The 26,030-nt window shown below is 52.5% G+C and overlaps 2 protein-coding genes and 1 non-coding gene across 7 annotated transcripts; 2 read left to right on the top strand and 1 right to left on the bottom strand.

Annotated features, from left to right (window-relative positions):
• The first annotated feature begins 406 nt into the window (after positions 1-406).
• Positions 407-9,279, top strand: Zyx (zyxin). Of its 5 annotated transcripts, none has more exons than XM_028876452.2 (10): positions 409-690; positions 830-1,049; positions 1,513-1,703; positions 1,844-1,936; positions 2,051-2,551; positions 6,656-6,776; positions 6,901-7,070; positions 7,176-7,354; positions 8,165-8,285; positions 8,722-9,279. In XM_028876452.2, the coding sequence occupies exons 2-10, from the start codon at positions 842-844 to the stop codon at positions 8,824-8,826; spliced, it is 1,689 nt and encodes a 562-aa protein (XP_028732285.1). In that variant the 5' UTR covers positions 409-690; positions 830-841; the 3' UTR covers positions 8,827-9,279. The 5 variants fall into 5 exon arrangements, with proteins under 5 accessions (XP_028732290.1, XP_028732285.1, XP_028732289.1 ...); XM_028876456.2 differs by having other exon boundaries at positions 827-1,049; XM_028876450.2 differs by having other exon boundaries at positions 409-695.
• An 81-nt stretch (positions 9,280-9,360) lies between these two features.
• On the bottom strand, positions 9,361-24,293 carry Epha1 (EPH receptor A1). Its single transcript, XM_028876458.2, is given in 20 exon segments — positions 9,361-9,740; positions 9,831-9,986; positions 11,539-11,732; positions 11,987-12,136; positions 12,265-12,471; positions 12,576-12,637; positions 12,778-12,963; positions 13,733-13,858; positions 14,657-14,715; positions 14,931-15,027; positions 15,281-15,431; positions 15,663-15,790; positions 15,913-15,978; positions 15,981-16,256; positions 16,547-16,702; positions 16,917-17,042; positions 17,045-17,318; positions 18,493-18,774; positions 23,136-23,203; positions 24,160-24,293. Coding segments are annotated over 20 exon segments (2,934 nt in total). The 5' UTR covers positions 24,251-24,293; the 3' UTR covers positions 9,361-9,661.
• On the top strand, positions 21,211-21,317 carry LOC114698025. The gene has a single exon (XR_003735293.1). It is a non-coding gene; the product is annotated as a U6 spliceosomal RNA (small nuclear RNA).
• Positions 24,294-26,030: the final 1,737 nt, after the last annotated feature.

The raw sequence follows: 26,030 nt of genomic DNA, 5'->3' as shown, positions 1-26,030 counted from the left end.
CTCCAGCTCATACACTAGTAGGTGACACAAGGCCCAGCTGGCAGCCGGGTGCCAGCAGGGCTAACGCCCCCCTCGCCATCCCCGCCCACCCAGGAGCAGAGTCCCATCCCAGCCCTGCGATCCCCGACTGACCACAGGACACGTGGGACGCGGAGCTGGAGCTGCAGGGGGTGGCGGGGGTCAGTCAATGGCAGGCAGGCCGGGGGAAGCGGGACTGAGCTGTTTCGGGACCTCTGGGATACTCGCCGGCCCGCTCAGCCTGGAGTGGGGACGGTGAGTCAGATCTCCTGCACCCGCGGGTCGGGAGGGAGGGTGTGGGGGGGTAGGTGGCAGGTCAGGAAATGACATCAGAGGCCTGTGCTGGGGAAGGGTGGTCTATGCCCGGCGGGGGCGGTGGTGAGTGGGGAGGCCGCAGGCGGACTTTCGAAGAGCCTGGAGCCCGGGGCAGGACCCGGGCCCCTTCCTGGGGGAGTTTCCTGCCCAGTCCGCCCTCCCCGGCCTCTCCCCGCCCCCTCTCCGGGCCGCTCCTTGTATGGTCTGGGCGCCGCTCTCTCCCCGCCCCCTCCCTCCCTTCCCTTGCACGTCGTCCCTCCCCGCCTGGCTAGAGGCTGCTCCGGACTGGGACGCAGAGTCCGCGGACTCGGCGCCGACGCGGTCACCCGAGACGCGGCGCTCAAGCTCCTGCCCGCGGTGAGGTGCGGGGAGCCGCTCCGCCGCCCCAGGAAGGGCACTCAGGGAGGCGCGGGTGGGGTCACCGAGGGGAGCTGGGACCGAGGGGTGTCAGCCCGGCACGGCGCTGCGTAACCTGACGACCCCACCCCCCTAGCAGCCCGGCCTGGCCATGGCGGCCCCCCGCCCGCCTCCCGCGATCTCCGTCTCCGTCTCGGCCCCGGCGTTTTACGCCCCGCAGAAGAAGTTCGCCCCGGTGGTGGCACCGAAGCCAAAAGTGAATCCTTTCCGGCCTGGGGACAGCGAACCTTCTGTGGCCGCTGGGGCCCAGCGAGCACAAATGGGCCGGGTGGGCGAGATCCCCCCGCCGCCCCCGGAAGGTATGTGGCTGTGCTTGGGGGCCCCGATCCCTCTCCCGCGCCAGGTGGGGGTCGGAGGTTTGGGGAATTTGGGGGTGTCTGGAAAGGCTGTTGCGAAGGGGGCTGGGCGCAGCCACCCTGTCCTGAGCAGATGTTCTTACCTCATCTTGGAGCTCCTGGCTGGGAGCCAGGACCCTTGGGACTGTTCCAAGTCTCCCGCCTGGGGGTGGGAGGCGGGAATGTGGGCCAGGAATCTTCCCCTTTGGATCCGTTCTCTGAAGTGTAACGGGAGCTGCATGGTTCCTCAGCCGATCCCCGGCCTTTCTCGACCTGCTTCTCTCAAGGCGTCCTGAGCCCCTGGTTATGGTCCGCACACACTCTGGGATGCAGAAAAGAGTTCTTGGATTAGGGGGTTAGAACTGTCGGCCGAGGAGAGGAGGAAAGAGGGCCAGTACTGATAGCCTTCTCTCCCCTTCCTACCTAGACTTTCCTTTGCCCCCTCCTCCCCTTATTGGCGAGGGCGACGACTCCGAGGGTGCCTTCCCACCTCCGCCTCCCCCGATGATCGAGGAACCATTCCCCCCAGCTCCTCTGGAGGAGGAAATCTTCCCCTCTCCACCACCTCCCCTGGAGGAGGAGGGAGGGCCTGAGGCCCCCACCCAGCTCCCACCGCAGGTAGGGAGGCCTTGGAGGGCAGTTTTATGTGAGGTGGGGTGGGGGACACCTCCGCTGAGTGGAGAGGAGTCTTTACTCTCCCCCGATGGGATTGGGATGTCAAGGGACTGGGATGGGTGCTCTGACCCCTGACCCTCCAGCCCAGGGAGAAAGTGAGCAGTATTGACCTGGAGATCGACTCTCTGTCCTCACTGCTGGATGACATGACCAAGAACGATCCCTTCAAAGCCCGGGTAAGGGGCAGGATAGTAGGAAAGGCTGGGGCCCAGAAGGAGAGGAGGGAATGTAAGGAGGGGGGTGACAGCCTTCTCTAAGTGCATTTCTCCCTCTTCTGTTTCCCTTTGCAGGTGTCATCTGGCTATGTACCCCCACCAGTTGCCACTCCGTTTATTCCCAAGCCTAATACCAAGCCTGTCTCTGGGGGCACAGCACCCTTGCCTCCTTGGAAGACCCCTTCTAGCTCCCAGCCACCACCTCAGCCGCAGGCCAAGCCTCAGGTCCAGCTCCATGTCCAGCCTCAGGCCAAGCCCCAGGTCCAGCCCCAGCCTATGTCTTCCCCTAATGCACAAGCCCGAGGTCCCCTTTCTCAGGCTCCAACTCCAGCACCCAAGTTTGCTCCAGTGGCTCCCAAGTTTACTCCCGTGGCTCCCAAGTTCAGCCGTGGTGCCCCCAGTGGACCTGGGTCACAGCCCAATCAAAAAGCGGTGCCTCTGGAAGCTCCCTCTTCTGTGGGCACAGGGTCCCCTCAGCCCCCAAGCTTCACCTATGCTCAGCAGAAAGAGAAGCCCTTAGTTCAAGAGAAGCAGCTCCCAGTGCCTCCACCAGCTCAGAACCAAAACCAAACCCAGGTGAGGAAGCCACAGGCTGAGGCCAGGGGCTGGAGTGGGACTACAGATGAAAGGGCAAGTGGGGTAAGGGTGGGGTAGAGGAGTGAGTGGAGGAGCCAGAGTGGGTGTGGCAGTGGGGGAAGTGTGGGTTATCTGGTGGGGCAGAGAGAAAGTCCTTCTGGGGGAAACCTAGTACTAGCTGGGGCCTGGGTCAGCAGGCAGAGAGCAGCAAGGGCTTAGAATCAGAAGGATACAGCGTTCTCTTGTATCTCTGCCCCCGGAATGTTAAAGGTGAGAATGAGATCACTAGCCCAACCTTACTTTTTCCCCGTTCTTGGGCCTTGACTTAATCCCAAGGCTCCTGGCTTTGCTGAGCACGTTCAGCACCCGAGGGCAAGCTAAAGATAAAAGTGTAGTCAGCACCAGTACACACCTGCTGGGCCAGCCTCAGCTGAGTGCCAGGGACTGTGTGCTCTGTGCTCTGGAGGCTGGGGCAGGGGGCAGGAGAGATCTCTCCAACAGGTTCTGCCTTCTGAAGTCATGGGTCTGGGGTAGAATTTCTGGCTTGTTTCTCACAAACTGTTAGACTTTAGTCAAGTTGGGTGAACTTTGAGTCCCCCCCTCCCTTTTGTTTTCTCTGTCTTTGAAATAACCACCCACCCCAAACAGTGATGGCGAAGAGCAAGTGGGCTTATCTTCTTAGTCTTGCACATAAATGGTCAGACTAGAAATAGACAGCACAGTTGTCTGTTAGTTCAAGAGAAGAGATCTCCTGAGTTGAAGGGACCTGGTGGTCATCTGGCCGGTCACTGTAAATGCCTGTGTGTACTCAGACACGATGTAGGAAGAAGCATTGCCGAGTTCCTACAGCTCAGAATCTGAGTTACAGGGATTTGAAAGTAGGAGCCAACATGGGCACTGGCAAGTTCAGAACAGCTTCATGAGGTGGGTCTGCCTTCAAGTATTTGAGGGCTTGAGAATCCAGAAAGGATCAGGAATAGCACTCAGGTAGGAATAGCCCATGCAAAATTCTAGGGTATGAACACACGGGGGCTGCTTGGACTGGAAGCACAAGGTTCCTATGGGAAGAACTTTGAGCTGTACTTGAGATTGGTGGGGGTAGAGGGCAGAAGAGCTAGGTAAAGAAATCTCCAACAGGGATCTTGTGCATGCTACAGAATCACTGATGTTTTCTCAGTAGTGTGTGGTTTGTCCAGAGGGACTGTTGGAAGTAAAACTTTTGGAAGTTTTCTATAGTATTTCCAGCCGAGATGCATATGAGAGGTAGAGAGGTCTGTGAAGCGGGCAAGTTCACTCCTGGGCCACAGTAGTATTAGTGGCAGTGAGAAATAAGACCCACGGATGAGAGCTGTCCAAAGGAAGAACCTCCAGAAGGAGGCGAGTGATAAGCCGCTGGGGTAGGAGAACACAAATGCCAGGAGGGCTCAGAGCCTGGCCATGCTGGGGAGTGGCAGTATGACAGACCAAATAGAGAAGTGCAGAAGGGGAAATGCTTTGACGGGAAGAGGAGGGGTCCAGCTGTCAGCGTGTTGAGCAACAAACAGGCTTCAGGCGCACTCTCCTTCAGCTGCATCTGTCGTTCAACTACTGTAGGACTGTAATTCAGGGGCAGCCCTCAAGCCAGAGACGTGCACATAGCCATACATGCCACAAGATAGCTGACAAGTCTTTCAAGAACTCCATAGCGGAAGTTAAAGGCCTCAGGAACCTTGGGTGTCATGTAAAGAGAATGGAGGAAAATCCCAGGATGGGATCCTTAGAAGTGGATGAGGTGACCTTGGGGCTCTTCAGTATGGGCTTAGGGAATAAGGACTCAGATAAGCAGAGCTTTGACTTAGGACTTCGTCGATGGCCTTGGGACTGTTTGTGCCCTATGGTGGTGACGAAGTTGAGTGAACAATTGACGAAAACATGGAAGTTGTTAGTGTAGCTCGATCTCAAAGTTTGGTGGTGAAGCTCAGTGTAGTGGCCTGTAAGTCACAGCACATGGGAAGTTGAGGCAGGAGGACTGTTATGAGTTCAAATCAGATTAAAGAGCGAGTCTCTCTCTGTGTCTCTCTTTCTCGTGTGTGTGTGTGTGTGTGTGTGTGTGTGTGTGTGTGTGTGTGTTAGGTGCTTCAAGTTAGGGGAGGAGAATAATCCAGGTATGCATTTCAACCAGGAGGTAGAAGCCAGCAGGGACTAGGCCAGAGATCCCTGAGAGCAGCAGTTGACCTCAGAGGCCCCGGAGGGGGCAAGGACAGGGTGACACGCAGTGTTTGGTTGGAAAGAAAGAAGGATGAGGGAAGTTACACTGGCTAGCTGCCAGGCATTTAAGGGGTGAGGTCATCGGTGAGTGGGAGGGAGGGGGCCAAGCGGTGGGGGGCTCCAGGAGATGGAAAAGGTTTGGAACAGCTGCTGTCGGGAAGGCAACTGGGAATCTGGTGGAGCCAGATACCAGACCGAGAGGCTGGGGCTGGAGGGTGTGGCAGGTGCAGCCGTGTTTGGGGAGCCCTGCAGTGTTCAGTGTCTCCACCTACTTTCTGCAGTGTGGAGGCAGAAACAGGAAACGGGCACTGCTGCTTGTGGCCCAGGGTTAGAGGTTGGGTCAGATAGCCTAGGGTGGTGGAGGAGGCCTTTGTAGAAAGAGCTAGTAAAGAAGCCCATCTAGGGACTTGATTGACAAGGCACACCGGCAGGCTGAAGCCTGGGACACTCAAGCCCTTCTGCGAGGCTATTAGTAGTATGGGTCGTGAAAGGAGAGGTGGGGATAGTTGGAGAGGATCTTGGGAGCAGAGTGATAACAAATCACAGGTCCAAGCTATCCCGAGGTGGAAGATGCTGCAGCGGCGAACTCTGAGGCCGTGGCAGTTGAGCAGTGACATTGCTGCTGGCAGGCAGAGGAGGCAGCGGCTGAGAGTGTCCCGCAGGAAGGACACGGGCATCCACAGGGAGGAGTGCGGTTGAATATCCTTCCCAAGATGGGGACAGCCATTTATAGTAGCATTTGCAAGAGAGCAAGGATGAGCTGAGTCCTTTCCCCTGTCCTCCAAGTGCCCGGAAGGGAATCTTAGACGAGGGCAAAGGTGAAGCTTGCATTCAGGGACACCCCCCCCCATTAGTTAAGAGTAGGGGACGGAAGGAGTCAGTCTTAAGGAGAGTGGCTAAGATCACGGGGAGTGTGACTTTTATTCTTTCCCTGGGAAGGTACAGTATGGCAGGTAGAGCTCTGAGTACAGTTCTGGGGGTTGGAGAAGGAGATAGTGAGGGGCTTCAGCAGGGATGAAGGCATCAGCAGGTGATGGGGTGACAGGGTCCTGGGTGAGCTTAACCCTGCAATAGACTAGACCCATCCAGAGTCCTTGAAAGAGTGTGTCAGGGACGCGCTGGCACAAGTCAGATAGCCCCTGCTCAGAACCCCAGGATTCTGAAGTGCCTTGTCCCTACACAAGGACATCCTTCCCCTCTCCAGTCTTTAGCCCTCAAGGTCCTCTACATAGGAGGAACGGGCTAGCCTAGGAACTGACCTCTGGCTCTCCCCTAGAGACTTGCTGGGGAAGGACCGGGATCAGGTAGACTACTGACTTAGGATGGAACCCAGGGTGTCTGAAGAGCTGAGGGTGGGCTCCTGCAGACAGCTTTTGAAGGTTTAACCTATGCTTCCAGCCTCATTGCATCCATGCTCTCAGGGGCTACTCAGTAGCAGGCGGGATGAGTAGGTGTATGTGTGTATGTAGATGTGTGCATGTGTGGTGTGGCACTTGTCTGAGCATGCTCTGTGAAGTTGGGGTGTGACCTGGTGTGTTTGAGGCTTCAGTGACCTGAGCTGCTGTGTGCGTAGTTTCCATTGCTTAGTTGTTCTGGTCTGTCTGGATGCCTGGGGGTGCAAGGGTTTGAGCTAGACTGGTGAAGATGTCCCACTGTAGGAGATAGAGGCTACGGTCAGCTCTGCCCCTATGTTTATATGTGTGGTACTAGGGGTCAGGGCAGGGAGCAGCAGAGAGGAGCTTGAAGAGTCCTAGCGTCAAGGAAAGGAGATGGAAGCTTAATTCTCAATGTAAGAAAGGGGTCAGCTGGTCCATCTGGGAGCAGTTGGAGAATATGAAAAAAGCGTTGGTGTTTTAGGTGCGCTCTCCTGGCGGCCCGGGACCCTTGACCCTCAAGGAGGTGGAGGAGTTGGAACAGCTGACCCAGCAGCTGATGCAGGACATGGAGCATCCTCAGAGGCAGAGTGTGTCAGTGAATGGTGAGGCCACTGCCCACTCTTGGGGGACACCTTCCCTGTTAGTATGTTGGCTGGGCATGAACTTCCAAGGAGAGCCCTTGGGATCTCCTGTTCTTACTGAGGTGAAATCCTTTGATCTCCCCAGAGTCCTGTGGCCGATGCAAACAGCCGCTGCCCCGTGCACAGCCCGCAGTCCGTGCCCTGGGACAGCTGTTCCACATCAGCTGCTTCACTTGCCAGCAGTGTCAGCAGCAGCTGCAGGGAGGGCAGTTCTACAGCCTGGAAGGGACGCCATATTGTGAGGGCTGCTATACCGTGAGTCTGGGCTGGGGCTTCTGGCTGTGGTGGGGCTGGAGGAGTCTTGGAAGCTACGCCTTGGGTTCTCTGGTTCCCTCACAACCTGCTCTGATTGTCTCCCAGGAGACCCTGGAGAAGTGTAACACCTGTGGGCAGCCCATCACTGACCGGATGCTGAGGGCCACTGGCAAAGCCTACCATCCACAGTGTTTCACCTGTGTGGTCTGCGCCTGTCCCCTGGAGGGCACGTCTTTCATTATGGACCAGAGAAACCAACCCCATTGTGTCTCTGACTATCACAAGTGAGAACCTGTCATGTCTTTTTTTTTTTTTTTTTTTTTTTCCTGTTCATCCATGTTTTGTCTGGTAACCAGGCTGCCACCTGGCTCCAGGTCAGCGACAGACCACAGATCTTGCTTGCTAGCCACAGTGGTGGCCTTTGGCTGCTTCCACATTAGCCTTGGCTCCCTTGGGCTTCTTGGGGTGTGTCTTTGTTCAGCATTGGTCCTAGAATGGCTATGTTCGTATGTAGGCTGGGTTCTCAAAGTCCTTTGGAGTTCAGATACTTGGAGTACTCACTTCTCCCTAGACCTGTAACACTCCTAGGCTGGTAGGCCAAGAAAGTATCGACATGTAACTATAGGATGGGGAAATTGAAGTCTGTCCCCACCTTGGACAATATGTCGGGGGGATACAGTTGCAGGATTTTGTGTGCGTGACTAGGATTCCTGGTCCCTCTGTTTTCTCTGGGGCCAGGCTGGAGGGAGGCACCTGAGAGGGAGGTGTCTTCTGTCCTGCTCTGGAGTTCCTGCAGAACATAGTTTGGGTGGGGCCAGGGTGTGGGAGTGAGCACCTGTGACCGAGGTGTGGGAGATGGAGCATTGAGTGCGTGGAGAGGCAGGAAGTTTCTCTTGATAAGGGCCTGCGGTGTGTGCCGCTTGGTCCTTTGGCCTTTCTCATGAACTCGCTCCACCCAGATATGTGGAATACGAGGGTGTGCCCTTGGCCACACAAACCTATGGCTCCTTAGCCTGTGCCCGCCCAGGGGTTGAACGCACGCCCGAGGTATCTGGATCCACTGAACCCTCTGAACCTGCTTTCTGACCCTTTAGGCAATATGCTCCAAGGTGCTCTGTCTGCTCGGAGCCCATCATGCCTGAGCCTGGCCGTGATGAAACTGTGCGAGTGGTCGCCCTGGACAAGAACTTTCATATGAAGTGTTACAAGTGTGAGGTCAGTCGTCCCTCCTGGTCTTTCTGAGGTCACTTTGAGCCTTGGAAAAACCAAGGGACTTCCCAGTGGGAGGGAAGAGCGGGTGCGTTTGCCTGTTTGTGTGCGCATGTGTATGTGTGGGCTGGGTTGGGGGTGTCGGAGGTTAGAGCAGTGAGAAGCAGCCAGAATGGAGTTGGGATATCGTGGGACAGGCTCCAGACCTGTAGTGGGATGGCAGGGGGTAGGCTCCCTGGGAACTGTCTATTCTTGCCTTACTTGCAGGAGAGGCCTGGTGAGGAGCAAGGGAGGTAGTTTGGTCAGGAAGGTATGCAAGGCCAGAACGCCAATCCCAAGCCTATGAAGCGCTGGTCTTCCTGCTTCAGATGGAGCTGTAGTACAGCAGGGTGGGGCAGCAACCTTCCTGGCCAGTGTCCCTCTTACCTCTCCTCCTTTCCAGGACTGTGGGAAGCCCCTGTCCATTGAGGCAGATGACAACGGCTGTTTCCCTCTGGATGGCCACGTCCTTTGTCGGAAGTGCCACACTGCTAGAGCCCAGACCTGAGTTGAGGATGGGCCTCCTTCCAGAGCACAGGTCCATTCCCCACCATGGACCACCCACACTGAGACCAATCCTTGCCTCTACCCTCCCTGCATTCCGAACCCCTCCCCAGTATCTCAAGTGCCCTGACCCAGGGCCTCTGCATGGCCTCGAGGTGCCGAGGCCCGGTCGGTCCTGGTGCTGAGGCGCAGCCCTGGTCCCCACCCCTTGCCTCTCCTGCAGGGATTGCCCATCCTCCTGAGGTCCCCAACCCAAGGGTCACGTTTAGTGCCGCTGCTTTCACTGCTGCACCGATGCCCTTGGCCGGCCCGAGCAGCCTGTGCACTGTGCTTTCTGAGGGTGGGAGAAGCCCTCACCCTCCAGGAGCAGCCTGGCTCCAGCAGCCCGGACACCCACCTCGCCCTGTGCTGCTAGGTTGTGGCCACAGCTAAAATGATAAAACCTCATTTTCCAGAATTGCTAGTACTTGCTTCTTTGAGAACACCTCAACTCCAGGGGTTGAAATCGAGGGAGTCAATGGGGAAAAAAGATCACGGGTGAGGATGAAAACTCAACTCCTGTTTATTTACAAAAATAGATAATGCATATATAAGTATACATATATAATATATACACCCTCCCCCAGTACCCACCCACCCACAATCCCCTTCACTTGTACCGCCCACCTCCCTTTTATAAACAAAGGCTCCTTGGTCCAAAGGCAGAGTCCTGATTGAATGGGCAGGAGCAGCACCAATAGCCTACATCTTGTAGGCTGAGGAAAGGCCCAGGGAATGACCACAGCCCTGTCCTTGCTCATAGAGGGGGCAGAGGGATGAAGTGTCTTTTCAGTGGCCGCTCAATCCTTAAATCCTTGAATACTGCAGAGAATGCGTTTCTGGTGCCCCGGCAATGTGATTCCCATCTGCGTCAGGTCCCTATGGAAGAGGGAAGGGAGGCCTTGAGTCTAGAGGCTCAGACCTCAGCCACCCTCCCATGCCCAGGCTGCCTGGCCCCAGAGTCCTTACTCAGCTGTCAGCTCCAGCACACACTCCATGGTGTCCAGCCCAGCCGAACGGAAGTGCAGGATGTAGCGCTTCATGCGAATGGACTCCAGCCACTCTGAGACACTTCGGTAAGGGATCCCATCAGAGCCACTCAGGCTGGGCAGCCGGAGGGTCACCCTGTGGGATGTGATGCCATGTTTGTTCCCTTGGAGCACTGGAGTGGTTGGCCTGGGCCACCACTTTTCAGCCAGCACTGAATCTGATGCTTGCACACAGCTCATCTAGGCTCTCTGTACATAAACTGGCTGTTATCTGAGCCTGCTCCCTGACCTGTTTCCTGGTATGCTCTGCTCCGAGCAGCAGGTGGGCAGCTGACTGACCTGTTCCCTGAGTAGATCTAGGGAATGTGGATGCTATGGGCATCCCTAGGGAAGAATTCCCAGCCCTTCAGACAGGAATGCATCCTGACTAAGATAAATCAAAAGACAGGAGTAGGGGCCTGCAGCAAGATGCTGTCTTGCCTTTTCCTAAGATGGCCACCTAGGAGCGGCCCTCACTTGCCACATTCAACCCCCCAACTGCTGTTCTTACACTTTGATAGCCACAATACAATGAGTGTTCCTGTAGGAAAGCCAGCCAGAGCCAAAAACCATTAGCAAAGTAAATCTGCTGGGAGAAAAAATATCCAGCATTCCAGAAAGATTAGCACACACAGTCTCCAGCGTCCGAGGGAGCTGTGCTCCAAAAGATAGTCTCAAAAGCTGGAACATGGAAAACAATCCCAGAAACAAGGTTATATATGGTGGGTTTGATACAGAGGCCAGTACACCAGGCTGTCTTACCAGATAAAGCAGTTGAAGTCCACCCTTGCCTGGCTCCCTGACTGGACCCCTTCCTTCCACGTCATTCTCTACATTCTAGCCATGTTTTTGATAAAATACAATTTTGGGAAACTGGGCAACGTTTCTTGTTCTCACAGTCCTACCTCCATAGCAGGGCTGGTCCTCTGCACCCATCGCCGCTGCTTTCTCTGTCCTTCCTCAGCTCCTTCTAGCCGGGCCATGCAGTCAGAGGTGGACTCAGCCTCCCTCATGTCCCTACCCCAACCTAGCTGCCCAAGCTCTCAGGAGCAGGTACCAGGCTGCAGCCAGGAGCTTGTACCAGGAGGTCCTCCAAGATTTGTCAAATCTGTGAATCTTTCCTCCACATGCAAGAATATATGTATATAGTATGTATATGGGGAAAAGAAATTACCCCAAGTCTCAGATGGCCACAGGAACACCAGAGGTGGGGTCCCAGTCACAATGCAACATAGTAGGAGTGACAAAAGTGACTGGAAAGGTTCCAGGGGAAACAGTGAGGTGGGTAATCTAGAACTAACTCATGTTAAGGTGGCGCACGCCTTTAATCCCAGCACTTGGGAGGCAGAGCCAGGTCGATCTCTGTGAGTTCCAGAAAAGGCACAAAGCTATACAGAAAAACCCTGTCACGAAAAACAAAAAAAAAAAAAAAAAAACAAACAAAAAAAAACAAACCACTCATGATAGATGGGATCCTACCTCTGTTAGCCTGGGCTTTCCCAAAGGGCATGGACTGGGTGCTATCTCATATGCCAGATTCTGTCCAGATCTCCCCAGGGCCCCACATTCAGTGGATAGGCTCGACTGTCCATTTTTTATTTTTCCAGTTTTGACCTCCACAAACTCCCATCCTTTCTGAACATACTTACCTGGGGTCGAAGTTGGCAATGGTCCTTAGGGAATGGGGGTCAGTTAGCAACTGCTCCAGATGTGCCTGCAGCTGGAGGAAGTGAGGCCGACGGGTCCTGTCGTAAGCCCAGCAGTTCTTCATGAGTTCATAGAGAGGGGCAGGGCAGTCCACAGGAGGGGGCAACCGGTAGCCGTCTTCGATGCTTTTCATCACCTGTAGCAGGAGATAGGGAGGGATGCCTAGGCAAGGAGCTATATCCGCTAGGAAATCACACAAAATTATTGAGCTCTAAGCAACCCTGACCAGGGTAGATGGAGTAATGAACAAAGAAGTAACAGAGAAGAGACCACAGGAAATAGTGCCCCAAGCTGGAGTTTGAAAGAAAGTTATAGGGAAGGACCATGTTAAGGAGTGTAGAAGAGACTGGAGGTATGTCCGGGACGACATGGGAAATAGTCCAGGTTTACCTCTTGATTGCTCATCTCCCCATAAGGCTTGTCACCAAAACTCAGCACCTCCCACATTACAATCCCAAAGCTCCACACATCGCTGGCTGTGGTGAAGATCCGATGGGCAATAGCTTCTGGGGCTGTCCAGCGGATGGGGATCTTTCCTCCCTAAGAAGGCATGGCATCGGAGGGTGATGTTTCAGGGCACGGACGAGTACAAAAAAATGGTGTGGGAAGGGAATCGGGTCTCATGCTTGTGCATGGGTTATCAATGTGAGTGTGGATGGGGCTCTCACCTGGGTTTCGTAGGTGCCATCAAAGTCATCCAGGAGGCGGGTTAAGCCAAAGTCAGATACCTTGCAGCACAAGTTCTGATTCACCAAGATATTCCTGGCAGCCAGGTCTCTATGGACATAATTGTGGCCACTGAGGTAGTTCATGCCCGATGCTATGCCCAGCAGCATAGCCACTAGCTGACCAGGAGCTAGCTGGTCCTCTCGTTCCTGTAGTGGGATGAATGTATACATCAGAGGGTGAACAGTCTCCCCACAAGGCATGGGGCTCCATGGTGTGACCCTCTCCTGAGCTGGTTCTCTGCCCATCTCACCTTTAGAAAGGCATCCAGGGCTCCATTTTCCATAAATTCTGTGACGATCATGATGGGCTTTCCTGAGACACAGCACAGGCATCACACCCAGGCCCAGGTTTCCTCCCTTTGGCATCCTGCTCCCCTCCTCCATTGCTCCCACCCCATCCTGCCCCCCCCCTTCCCACACATTCTACTCCCGTTCCTGGGGATGACTGCATACTTTTTGTGACAACACCTTCTAGGCGGAGAATGTGTGGGTGATTGAACTGGCCCATGATAGTTGCCTCTCGAAGGAAATTCCACCACTGGCCATCTGGGGATGTGTCTTTCAAGGTCTTAATGGCCACAGTCTTGCAGTCTTGGCTGGGGAGTCTCAGGGCTCCCCGATACACTTCCCCAAACTCTCCTAGGTGGGATGAAAATAAGGCTGCGGTCTGATGCAGTCAGGCTACCTCATGATCAGGCGGTGATACCTCTAGGACCAGTTTCTCCTCGCTGGAAATCTGAGCAAGGACAGAGCTTAGGTTGCCCTTCTGGAGAAGCAACAGTCTGGAACCCACCTGAGGCTGGGCAACCTAACCACCACTGTCTTCCAATGGCTAGCATGCTCCTTGGCTTATGTTAAGTAAGTACTCACTAAATGCAGAGGGACGGAGCTGTGTTGATGAAGGACAAGCTGGTCCAGGGCTAGTGCCCAAGTAACAGGAGGCCCTGCCTGTTTCCTGTGAATGAGCTCCCTGGTCACAGTGCTGGCTTGGCTGCATCACTGACAAGGACACTGCCAAGCTTTGTTCTCTGTTGAGATCTATTTTCCCTGGTGACCCAGGGGACTGGGGCAGCCCGAGGACACTGGGCCCCTGATGGGATGGAATGCTCACCTAGGAAGGCTCTGAATCTCTCCTACTTTGGGAACCATCTGAGAACAACCTGCAGCTTGGCATGGTGGCACCTCTATGGGTAGAGATGAGGTGTTTAACATTCTTTATCAGAAACCCCATAACCACAGAGCAAAGTGTGTAGGAGGCAGAGGCTGCCCCAGGGCATAGCAGTTCAAGGAGGATACAGGACACAGCAGGCACGGGCTCATCTGGGAACTCAGGCTTGAAGGAAGGAACTCGCGGGCAGCCACGTGCTACCACACAAAGGGGACCAGCTAGGGCCACAGCAGGACTTACCTTCCCCTATGACAGTGTCTACAATCAGCCAGCCTGGGTCCAGTTCCTGGGCAAAGTCCAAGGCTCCCTGTGCAGGGTCCTCATAGGCCTGGAGGTCCACGTAGGGTTTTAGCCACAGCTTGTCCTCTAGGGAAGACAAGAGGGCTCAGGCACTGCAGTATACATTTCAGGGATCAGAGCATGGGGGCTAGGGAGAAGGGCAGACGGCTGAGCCCCTTCTCAGTCCTCCTCTGCTCTCTGAGGTGAGCCTGGTTCTTTTCTTAGTAATGAAGCCTCCACATGGGAGCCTTTCTCTTGTCTGTGCTCCAAGCTTCTCTGACCTACTGTTCAGGGTCCATAGTGGTGGCCTGAACTCCGACCCTGGAGTAAACTCCCTGTCCTGAGTTACCCAATCTTCCTATGACTTGTGCCCCAGCTTCTGACCCACCCCATGTTGTCCAAGTCACTTCCACCTCATTCCCTCCCAGATGAAGCCTCCCTTCAATGCCAGCTAACTTAGACAGCTGCAGACTTTCCCTCTTGCAGAGCCACCTAATGAGGTGACAAGCAAGAAGCCCACATGCCTCAGAGGACCTTAACCCCTTCCTGCCTGGCCTCAGCTCACCCTGGCCACCGAGGTGGAGAGCACTGCTCAGAGTCCAGGGTGGCTGTGCACCTGTACCAGAAGCTAGTAGATAATCGCAGCGAAGCTGCTGACAGCTAGCTATCACAGCTAAGTTAATTAACCAAAATTAATTAGGTGGCAAAATATGAGAGCCCTAGGGACAATATACCCCACCCACATTCCCAGAGTTGACCTAGGCATCTCTCTCTCTCTCTCCCCCCACTCTCTCTCTCTCTCTCTCTCTCTCTCTCTCTCTCTCTCACACACACACACACACACACACACACACACACACACACACACACACACAACTGCCTTACCTCGATCAACATTGGTGGCACGTTCACGCTGCCTCTGCTGTCTCTGCCGCTGGCCTCTCCTGCAAGAGGAGGTAGGACAACTTCTTCAGGGACCCAGGGAAATCTCAGTGGTCCAGTGGGCTCTGGCTGAATTTGCCACAGACGTGAGAGCTGGGTGTGGGGCCCATCTGAGCTTTGGTTTTAGGGGACAGGAGGATCATCTGGGGGTACAGGCAGGGCTTCTAACAAGGTAGAGGGACCCCAGATAAATGGGTGTGGAGGACAGAGCCAGCACCTCGAACGGAAGACATAAATCCCGATCAGCAGAGCTATTCCAAGCAGCAACCCAAAGATGATGGCCACAATCTCTCCTCCGGTCAGGCTCCTGGAAACTGAGCATACGAGTCAGAAGTCTGGGGGTTCATAGTCTTTAGGGGTGATAGAGGCTAAAAGGTAGGGTCCTAAGTGTATACCCAGAGTCGGTTTTTAAGTGGGCATTGGGTCTTTATTGAGATTATTGAGGAGACACATGTGTATATATATATACAGAGAAGAGCAAGGGTCATTAAAAAAATAGGAACTGAAGTGCCTCTGTGAGATGATAATTGCATATGTTTGGGGTGGGACAAGAGATAGATAGCCTACCTGGTGGGCTTGTCCGGAACTCATGGTCAGGGGAGAAAGGGCCAGGGCCCAGTGGGGTCAATGTGCGCACTCTCACAATGTATGTGGTGTCTGGCTGTAGTTTTGTCAACAAGACCCTGGGTTCCGGAACCATCTGGTGCCATTCTTCATCCTGTGGGTGGGGCTTGCTTGAATGAGGCTGTGCTGAGCCACCCTTGGTAAAGCCAGGCAGGTATGGAAGGGCCTGGACAGGGCGGGCTGCCACAGTAAGGTCAGAGACTTTTGCAGACATTTATCCCGAGAAAGCCTGTCAGTTTTGGATGTTTTCCCTAATGTTATACCCCTAGTTGGGAATGTTAGGGTTTCCTAGACACTAAAGGGTGTGTCCAAGCAGCTTTCTGACCTGGTTCAGCACATGCAGCTCATAACTCAGATTCCCTCCAGGATTTCGGGGTCGGGACCCGGCCCAAGTCAGCTCCAGCTGCCTTGGTTCTTTCTTCACCAGCCTCAGGGACAGGCCAGAGAGTGACTCTGGACACGCAGGGTGACAGGGTTGAATTTGGAAGGAAAGCAGGAATAATTAAAGCTGCATCTCCTCTGCAGCCTGCCCATCACTCATCCCTGTGGTCTTGGGCTTGCTCCAGGCTCCTCACCTGCGTGCCCCATGTTGATGCTGAGGGAAGCGCTGCTGGGGCTGGAACTGTCCAGTCCCGACACTCGTTTTGGGATTTGACGGTAAATGTGTAGTTGGCGTAAGGCTCGAGGCCTTCCACCTGCACCGGAGATGCGGTGAGCCCCGAAGCCCCCGGGGCGAAGCGCACGCCTTTTCCGCAGGGTTGGCAGGGACCCCCATCCTGTGCAATGCCTCGACACTGCAAGCACTCCACGCTGTATCTGATATCATGGCGTCCCCCTGTATCTTTGGGGGGCTCCCAACGCAGGGAGAGCTGAGTCCCTGATACAGAGAAGCTCAGATTTTGGGGAGCCGACGGGGGACCTGTGGGAGAAGAGGAGTCATCAAATAGGCACCCATTTTGCCCTCCCCTTGGCTACTGACCCCTGCTTCTTCTGTCCATCATCCCAATTATTGACTTTCTCCAAAGCCCTCATGAGAGGAAGTAGTGTAACCACACCTCTGCATTCTAGAGAGATGCAGGGGCAGGGAGGAGCTGTGATCAGTGCCTGACTCCCTGGGTCTCCACTACTTGGTAAGCTCTGGGAAGTCCTGGCCCCAAGGAGGGCCCAGTAACTGCTGCCAGATTGCCAGGCCCAGGCTGCAAGACTTACGTGTGCATGCTACCTGGGGGCCCTCCCCGGGGGCTCGGTAATGTCCATTCTCACAGGTACAGATGGTGGCCCCCTCAGACACTGTTGTGCTATGTTGGGGGCACTTGAGACAATGGAGTGTTTCCATGTCCCTTCGGTAGGAGCCAACAGGGCAGGCTGGAGAGAGAAGGCAGAACCATGTTTTGTTTTGTGTTTTTACATGGAAAAATCAACCCTCCACACTCTTTGTCCCACTCCCTGGAACTGGAACACACCTTGCAGACACGTCACTTAGGTTAATAAAAATCATGGAAATGAAGCCCTGTTTTGGCACCCGGAAGGACCCACCACCCAGGGGGGTCCCTGGGGCTTCCCACCCCCCATTTCTTACCGGTGCATCCCACACTGCCACCGCGTTCCTCGTAGCCAGGCTTGCAGTGGCACTGGCCCACAGGAACCAGCCACTCACCATCAGGGCTGCAGTGCATCCGTGGCGTACCTGCGGACCCCGGGCTGATCTGGCATGGGGGACGCAGGTTCCAGCCACTTCGACCAACCCTCCAGGTCCAGGGAGAGTGTCTGGGAAGTGGGCCAAGCCATGCACAGTCTCTGCACAGTGCTGGTAGAACACTCTTACGGACACCAGGGCCACACAGGAACCCGGGTTGTGGAAAGCTAGGTAGAGGCCACGGTGGGTCAGGCGGCCCAAGGAGCAGCGTTCTACGTTCAGTTTCACAGAGCCAGACTCCAGGTCTCTAATGGTGAAGCTCTGGTCTGCAGCCACGGTGGTTACCTAGGGGGAGGAAAGGAATGATGGCGAGCCCATGCTTCAGCCCTTCATCACAAACAATTTTTGGTTTCATATAGGCTGACTACCTCTAATCCACAATTCTAAAACCCGAAGTGCTCCCAAACCTGACAATGCCCATAGCATGCCACAAATGGAAATTTCTATATATTAGCTCATGTGATGGATCACAACAATAATGCAGTCATATACTTTGTATAAAATTACTTCAAGCTACATGTATAAGACATATATAAGACAAATGAAATTCATAATTCAAATTGGGTCCCATCCCCAAGATATGTCTATATGAATACTCGAAAGTCTGAAATCTGAAACACTTCAGACTCAAAGCATTATATGGATAAAGAACGTCCAATTTACACAGCCATGATGGAAGAGCGTGATGTACAAGGTCCCATGGTAAGCAATTTGTAGACATGCTGCATAGCTCTTGTCTTACCATCTTACTTAACAGAAGAAGAAATTAAGGCTACGGCAAATTAGTCCTTCTAAAAGACAGTACAGCTGTGACACAATGGAGCTAGGATTGGAACCCAGGCAGTGGAATGCTACAGTAGACCATAAATTTTTCCACTACTGGGAGGTGTTCTCAAGCTTGGTGCCAATGAGGTGATCAGTTACAGAGTGTGTCATAATTAATTTATCACCAATAACAAACTTTACAACCTTCGCTCTTTGGAAAGAAGTGAGAGCACATCCTATAATAAGCTCAGACTGTTTTGCTTTCTAGCAGGTTTCTACGTTATGAAAGAATGTCATGGTACTAGTGACTGGTAGCCAGGAACTACCCTGTGTAGTTTCAGCAATACTCTTGGGGTCATGTCACATATGAACACGATGGGCACTGAGATAAAAAGTCTGAAAACCTCCACAATATACTACCCTTTCAACCATAGCACCACACTATTTCAATGGATGCAAGTAATAAGGCTATTACATGATGTGGTAACCAATGTTCAGAGAGGTTAGATGATTCCCTTAAAGTCAGAGCACAGCAGTGGTATTCAGTTCAGCCTTTCTGGCCTTCTGTCCTGAGTTCTTTCCCTTATTCTACATTCATGCTTTCCCTGTTCCTTCTTGGCTGAGTTGAGTCATGATTGAGGATCGAGGCAAGGGTCTATATCAGGGATGGGAGGGCATGAAGGGGCAGCAGCACCTTTTGGAACAAAGGCCGTCGGAGCTGAATGCCCACATCCTGGTCACTCTCCATGTAGAGAAGGTTGAAGGTCTCCTTGCATCCCAGAGGCCCAGCTCCCCCTGGGAAACTCTTACAATCCCTCACAGTGAACTGCAGCTCTACGTGGACATGCGAAGCTTCCTCCCCTCGGTAGATCCAATTGGAACGAAGCCAGTGGTTAGTGTCTCCACTTTCCTGTACGGGGCAGTCCTGATACATGTACAGAGGTGTCCCATTCAGCATTTGTTGCCCTTCACTCCACTGCAAGAAAAGAATCAGACTCAGTGACCAGAGCTGATGAAGAGGGAGTTGGAGCCAGAGTTCCCAGGTTAATGTGACTTGTCCTGCCTCACTGTCCTGCCTCCAGCCCCAGGAGAGTAGGTTAATTATTTTAAGCTGGGGGGTTATTTGGGCTTAGGGCAGATAAGGTAACAACCCTTTTACATCCTAGCCAACTCTGGTTGGTCCCTTAATTTTATCTGCTTCAATAAAAGGTTATGGACAGAAATTTCGACCTATTTAATCAGCAAAACTGTCAGATATCCCCAAGGGCAAAGCCCATTCAAAATCCATCTGCCAGTTTGTTCAAAGCCTTATTTTTCAAATAGCAAAGCCCCTCTGCCCTTGGAGGACAGGGACAAGCACAGAACTCTCTACATGGGGATCTCACCCTCTCCAATATTCCTTCTAGTGAGAGCCATCACCGAAATCTCAACAGTGAACCGGACTCCCAAGCACCATCCAGTCTGTCCTTTGACTTTTTTCTTTAACATTGAAAGGATTTTTAAACCTAGTAATCATAATGGCTGGCACTACTATAACTCTCCACAGGCCACTGACACAGGGCCAGTATAGAGGGACTTACTTGGGTATTAAGAGGCAGGGTTGGAACATGGAGCCAGGCACTTCAGGTCCAGAACTTATGTTCTTAATCTTCACATCTCTGCTTATTTTAGCAGGTTAGGAATTGACATACAAAGTTGAGGTTTCCCCAATCCTTCCACTTTTATTCTGAGAGGGAGCCATTCTTAAGGGTTTGAAACAAAGCTTTCTAGACCACTTTCAAAACCTCCTGAGGAACTGTCTAAATGGTCCTGTGTTTTTAGAATAAATGTCATACAAGGAAGGGTTGTTCTGTGACTTCCTTTGTTGTAACAAATAACACTGTGGAATTATGCCTATAGAATATGCATACAGACCTGTTTCTTGTTGCAATATATAAACAGCACCCCATCATATAGGTGCACCATAATCATTTAATCATTCACCTATTGTTGGGTAATTATTTAGTTCCTATTTATTCATTTATTTATTATTTATTTATTTATTATTTTAGGGAAGTATACTGATGAATGTAAGATTTCTATTGAATTGAGTGAATCAATAGATAGACCACAAATTTTATAAGATGTTGCTAAATTGGCCTCCAAAAACTTTATCAGTTTACATTTCTACAAAAAGTGCAAGAGAATTTATTTTCTAAAAAGTTCATCAGAAGGGATACTAAAGTTCTTTTTATCTTTTGCCAGTCCTATGGCCAAAGCAGCTTAGCCTTTCCAGTCTCATTTCTGTGAAGGGGGAGAGTGCACGTTTCTCTTTGGTTCATTGGCTATTTATATTTTTATTAAACTCTGATATTATTCACTTGTGGGAGCTTCTTAAAAAATGCAGTATAGACAGTAATTATTTGCTTGGTATGTATGTTTCAAATATTCTCAGCCATACCACATTTTTGCTAATGGCACTATTTACGTGAAAACATATTTTCCATCTTCACAAAATAATATCATGCGTTTTGGGCTGTGTATTGTGCCTGAGATCATACATTTCTTTTTGTCTCTTGTCTTGAAAATTTTGTAGGTTTGTATTTTTTCGTTTAAACTTTGATCTCACCAGAAATGATTATTTTTTTATATCTGCTCAGAGAAGATGGAGAGATGTTTTCCCTTGTACTCTATTATAGAAATTACAGACATTCAGTTGTCAGTACGGTGACAAATCAATACTTTTGGGGATCAGTGTACACCTCAAAATATGTTTATTTGGCCATTGAGATGATTACTTGAAAAAACAACTATAAATACAGGGTTAGCTCATACAAGCTGCCCTTTGGTAAAAGACATTTCCGTCTTTGGATGGGATTGACATTGTGAGCTATCAGGAAGTGCCAGGAAGAAGGCTGCTCAGAGAACACTTCTTTTACCCCAGAGACATTTCAAATGGACACAGCAGGGCAGCCTTTGTTCGCTTCACACTTGGGCTGGTCACCACCTCCCCACCCCCACTCCTTCCCGAAGCTCAGGGCGACACACAAGCTTCAACCCTCTGAACTTTCCTGGAACTTCATCCTGTGTGAATGAAGGTAATTAAAATAGTGTTTCTCCCGTTAATCCATCATCCTTTGTCACCTCCACAGGCTCACTTAGGGAGAGGGTAGGCAGTTTTTCTGTCCCCAGCAATACTTTGCACATTGACTTGAAATTCCATGGCCATCCTAGTGAAAATATAGTACATGTGGATTTGTGTTTGGAATTCCTATTCTGTTGCATTGGCCCGGGTGTTCTTGTCATTATTCCAGGTTTTAATTACTGTTGAGGTTCTGATTATCTGTTGGTGGGACAGATATCGTACTTCGTCAGCAACATTCTTTCTCTTAAATATTTGCTCAGCCAGATATAGTTAAGAAAGAAGCACGCGGTGCTCACTTTGGCAGCCCATATACTAAAATTGGAAGGACACAGAGAAGATTAGCATGGCCCCTGTGCAAGAAAGAAAGAAGCATACATATTTCACAAACCATTTCACTGATATTTTGGATGCCATCCCATTATTTGATGGAGAAGAGACTGAAGCCCTAAGAACGATCATCCTGAGATTTTTATTCCACTCCAGTGAGCGGGCCCTCATGAAAAAAAAAAAAAAAAAAAAAAAAAAAAAAAAAAAGACTAATTAAGAATTGGTAGGCTGGGGCCATCTTGAAGCACACAATTCTGCATTATGTCATAGAGTTCAAAGATCAAGAGGGGTGTCCAAAGGCCACAAACCTGGGAAGAAAGGGTACCTGGGGGGAAGCTCTGCTGAGGAGCCAAAGAAAAAGGCATAGGGTACAGGCAGGTGGGCAGGGTGGCCACGGTAATGTGCGGCAGACAGTAGCCAGACTGCCAAAGCTGCAGCTGGAGCCTAGGGAAACAGATGTTCCCAGCTGTGACCGCCTCTTCCAATTCCAGCCGTGACAGATGGGGGACAACTATCATCCAGGGCCAGCGCTGAGGATCTTTTCATTTGACACTCAGGAGTTGCTGGTTGTTACATGTGTGTATTCTGGGAGCTCGGCTCTATGGCCTTAACTGGTTTTAGAAAGAGGGGAGGGGACAAGGAAGAGAGCCGGATGGGAGCTCAGCTGCTGGCAGTGTACTGCCCTTCTAGCACTGGACCGTGAAAGGGGCCTCGCTTCCACTGGCGCTCAATTAGGGAAGACTTATTTGGGTGGGGCTGTGGAGCCATAAGGAAAGGCCAGTGGGAGCCAGCAGATGGTCCTGCTGCCTTCCTTGTGGGTGATTAGCTGGTTTATGAGATGAGGCACCTATTAGAGTTGGCCTAATCCAGGATTTTCCAAGCGGCCCCTCCTGGAGGATACATTATGGTTTAGTCTATTAACTCTAATTATAGGCCACTCTGTGGAAGAGCTCAAAGGGGAGCCTCGACCCTCTAGTCCAAGGGAGAAAGAAAGCAATAACTCATCCCAGAAACAGCTGCAGAACATGCCTTAGGTACTGGAGTAAGGAAAGGAAATCCAGAGAACAGGTCCCAGACCAGTAAGTTCCCAACCCCAGAGGTATTGCCATGTGGCACTAAGTAATAATAGTCTCCAACTCCAGAGGTATTGTCACGTGGCTCTCAGGCCAGCTCTACTGGGTTCCTGCAAGGGTATCTCTGGACTTTAGGCTTGAATACATTTTTTTTTTTTTTTTGTGACGCATTAATAATCCACCTTTCCTCACTGGTCTTAGGGACACCTAAGGTGGGAAGGGACCTGGAGATGGCTTTTTCCTTTCTCAAACAGCTGGAACACCTGGTGTTTGTGGAGCCTGCATGGGAGGGAGAGAGTGTTCAGGGCCTTGGAGGGGAGCAGCTTTTAAGTTTGAGGGAGTCAAAAGACCTTTAAAGACTTTGATGAAAGTTTTGGCTCTCCTCTTCAGAAAAAAAAAAAAAAATCCATACATCATTTACACTTTTATGGAGCTCTCTAATGTTCTGAAACCCATCCACATAACTCCACTGCAGTGAATAGAGCTGAGACTTCGATGCGTTCCAGGTCTCTCTCTCCTCTCATCCAGCTGATAACCTTCCTTAGCATAGGCATGCTCTCTCTAGGGGATGTGAACTCGGTTCCCCCTCCCGCCCCCCACTATGGTAGGAGGGTGAGGCATTGGAGATAGTCCCAGTGGAGTGAAGTTTGACACCCCCAACCCCCAAGTACCATTCAGGAGGCTCTGACTCAGCTTCCCCTCCCTCACCAGAGGAGACACTTCCAGTTTTTCCTGCTCTTTTCTGTTCCTCCACCCACCTCTCCACCCCATTTCCTTCAGACTTGAACTTTCCCAGGTCCTCTAGACACTTACCCCGTCCTCCGGGGGATCCAGAAGCCAGCCCAACTCTCCTTGTGCCTTGCTTGTGTCCATCAAAGTGACTGAATGGGGAGAAGGCAACGAGGGTGTCACCTAAGGGGGAAGGAGGTGCCCTACTACCAACATTGGGTATTCAGGGACTCCCGGCCCGAGGCTGCCACATTTTCTAATAGTGTGACATCCTGAGGCAGCGAGAGCAAAGGGGTCCAGGATTGAGAAATGAAGCGCTCCAAGGATTACAGTGGATTCCTTCGGAGTGTGACGGGAGCAAGGAAGAGTGGGGCGAGGGTTGGGGGCTGTCCTGAACCAGAGTCAGGACAGCAAGCGTTGGAAGAGCAACCTCAGACACTGCACCAGCGGGGCCCGGGAGGGCTGGGGCACCCCTCTGCTGCAGGGATGCCATGGGTGGACGTCAGGGAAGATGAGCCTTTGCAGTCCTGAGTGGGACCCTGGCAGGGGACTCCTGGTGGAGTTTGACTTTTTCTGTCAACCGCCAGCTCTGGTAGGTGAGGGTATAGGAGGAGGGGCGCTAGGCGCAGCTCCGATTTTGGGAAGTGGGCGGGGCACAGTCGGAGAGGGTTTGCAAACCTTCCTGTGTAAGGTTGGACCCCTACGCCTGGGAGCCCCCAGGTCCTAACCCTTCCACCAGTGGCGGTCTGTCTGTGGTCTGGTTAGGCTGGCCGAAGGAGGCTTTCCACCTGAGTGCTGGCAAACTCAGGGGTGGGCCCCTGGAGGGTCCCATGATGCTGCAGTGGGGAGTGCAGCTTCCTGGCTGTGGTCAGGAACTCCCTCTCCACCCACAAAATAGGACTGGTCAGCAGAGGGTAGGGGTGGCTGAGCCCGTGGGCAGGAGTCTGGGGTTAAAGGCCAAAGACTGCCCTGGCCAATCGATCTCCCCGCTACTGGGGCGAAGCCAGGGAGAAGGAGTAAGGCGCGGAGAGGAGGGCCTCCTCAGGAATGCCGGCTCTTGCAGGCTGCTGCCCGCCGGCCCGGAAAGGGAGAGGGAGGGGGTCGGTACCTTCCTCGGCGCGCGCCCCCGGGGGCAGCGGGGCGCAGAGCAGCAGCAGCAGCAGCAGCAGCGCGAGCCCCAGGGGCCAGCGCCGCTCCATGGCGCCGGCCGGGACCTGGGACCTGGGCCCCGACGGCTGGGCCAGGTCGCGAGGGACTGGGCGAGCCAAGCCGGCCAGGCGGGGGCGGGGGGCGGGACCAGCTCGGGGGCGGGGCCTCGACCTCACCTGGTTCACCTTCTTAAAGGGACAGGAGGGCAGGAAGGAAACTTGCTAGACAGGTAATAAACTTTTAAGACCTGGAGGCGTCTTGGTCGCAATGAGACTGAGGGCGCCGCCTAGTGGGCGTTGCTAGGAATTGACTAGACATTTCTTCAGTGTATCCTAAACCCAACCCAGTTTTGATCCAGCCTTCAACCTAATTCGGCTTGACTTGAAGGAGATCGCCGTATTTATTCTCTTTGTTTTCGGGAGACTCTAGACTTGTCATAGTCACTGGGAAAGTCGGGAGTGGGAAACACTCCTTCATTCTTTTCGGCTTAGATGACGACCATGCAAATTGGTACAATACTTAGCAAAGGCATGAGGAGTCTTCAGAGGGAAGCTGGCGTGACCAGGGTGTTAGGTGGCAGAGATTGAGAAAGGCTTGCAGGCAGGGAGCCTCAAGGTGCGCTCGGGGAGTGGCACACGGACCAGTTTGACTGCTGGGGTACGACACTTGTCTTGGGAGCCAGAGCAGAAAGACAGGTGTGGAGCAGAGCCAGCAAGGTCTTGGTAAACACGCGGAGGAGTTTGAACCTTACTGTGCATCCACAGAGGGGACAGGGGGACCCGTGGAGCATTCCCAGTATAGTTTTGGAGAAGAAAGGAGCTTGCTGCTTATCTTAGCCTTAGTGGTGGCAGCTCTGGACTCTCCTCTTCTTTTGGGACTGCCTCCCATCCCACTTAATAGATGTCTGTTCCGCCTTCATTATGTGTGTGCTTTGAGCTCAGAGACAGTAACCCAGTCCTTTTGCTAAACAAACTACTTGTCTGAAGAGGAATAGGGGTAGGGAGAGGGGAAGTCAGCCCACAGTTGACTAAAAGGAGAGTAGAACTGAACCCCACAGAGGAGAGAGCAGGCTGACAGAGTGAGCTCTCCAGCCACCGAATGCCCCACTCTCCTTCGTCCCTTCCTGTCTTCATCCCATTAACGTGACTCACACACAATTTTTCTATCATTTACATTGTTGCATATTTTGGTCAATGTGCAGGAGGGGAAGTGGTAGATTATAGATAACCTATTTAACTTTTAGAGTTAATGCTTCTCATTATTTCCCATTTTTAAAAAAACACAAGTATTGCTAGTTAAATACGGTCCCCCATCTCTTGGCTTACCCTATAGTCATTAGAAAAATAATGTTCAACAAAGAGAAATGAAACGTGGAATAGAACTTTCTTCCCCCCTCTCTGCAAAGCCCCAAGCTAACCGCTGTCTGCCATCTCTTGTGGTTCCCTCAGAATTCTCTTCTTATCTCCATACCATTTTTTTTTTATACTTTCCTCCTGTCTTTCCCTCCACGCCTCCACACAGACATGCTTTTAAATTGTGGGCAGGGGCTGAGGGACAGAGGACACACACTGCCTTCGCACCAGGGATCTCTTTCCCAGTGTTCCGCATCTGGGAAGGAAGGAGGAGGCTCATGCCTGCTCTTTCCAGGCAGAGGGCTGTGATTTCAGCAGGGAGGAATGGGTGAAGGGTGGAAGCCAGCAGGAGTGGGGATGGAGGAGCATTGGACAGTCACTGCTAGGAAACAAGCCAGACGGGTGAGGTAATGCATGCGCTGCTTCATGGAGTTCGTTAACGTTAGAGGACCCTGGGGACTTGGGGGGGATGAGGGAA

Source organism: Peromyscus leucopus, chromosome 3, assembly GCF_004664715.2.
Source record: "Peromyscus leucopus breed LL Stock chromosome 3, UCI_PerLeu_2.1, whole genome shotgun sequence".
In the NCBI taxonomy this organism is placed as follows: domain Eukaryota; kingdom Metazoa; phylum Chordata; class Mammalia; order Rodentia; family Cricetidae; genus Peromyscus; species Peromyscus leucopus.
Note: the sequence above shows the minus strand (reverse complement) of the source record. Positions and strands in the feature narration are given on the sequence as shown.

Bases quoted from the DNA above. Each gene is read 5' to 3' on its own strand.
- Zyx (XM_028876452.2), top strand. From the start codon at position 842: ATGGCGGCCCCCCGCCCGCCTCCCGCGATCTCCGTCTCCGTCTCGGCC. The intron at 1,704-1,843 runs GTAGGGAGGCCT...CTGACCCTCCAG, and splicing joins CCACCCAGCTCCCACCGCAG to CCCAGGGAGAAAGTGAGCAG. The intron at 7,071-7,175 runs GTGAGTCTGGGC...ATTGTCTCCCAG, and splicing joins ATTGTGAGGGCTGCTATACC to GAGACCCTGGAGAAGTGTAA.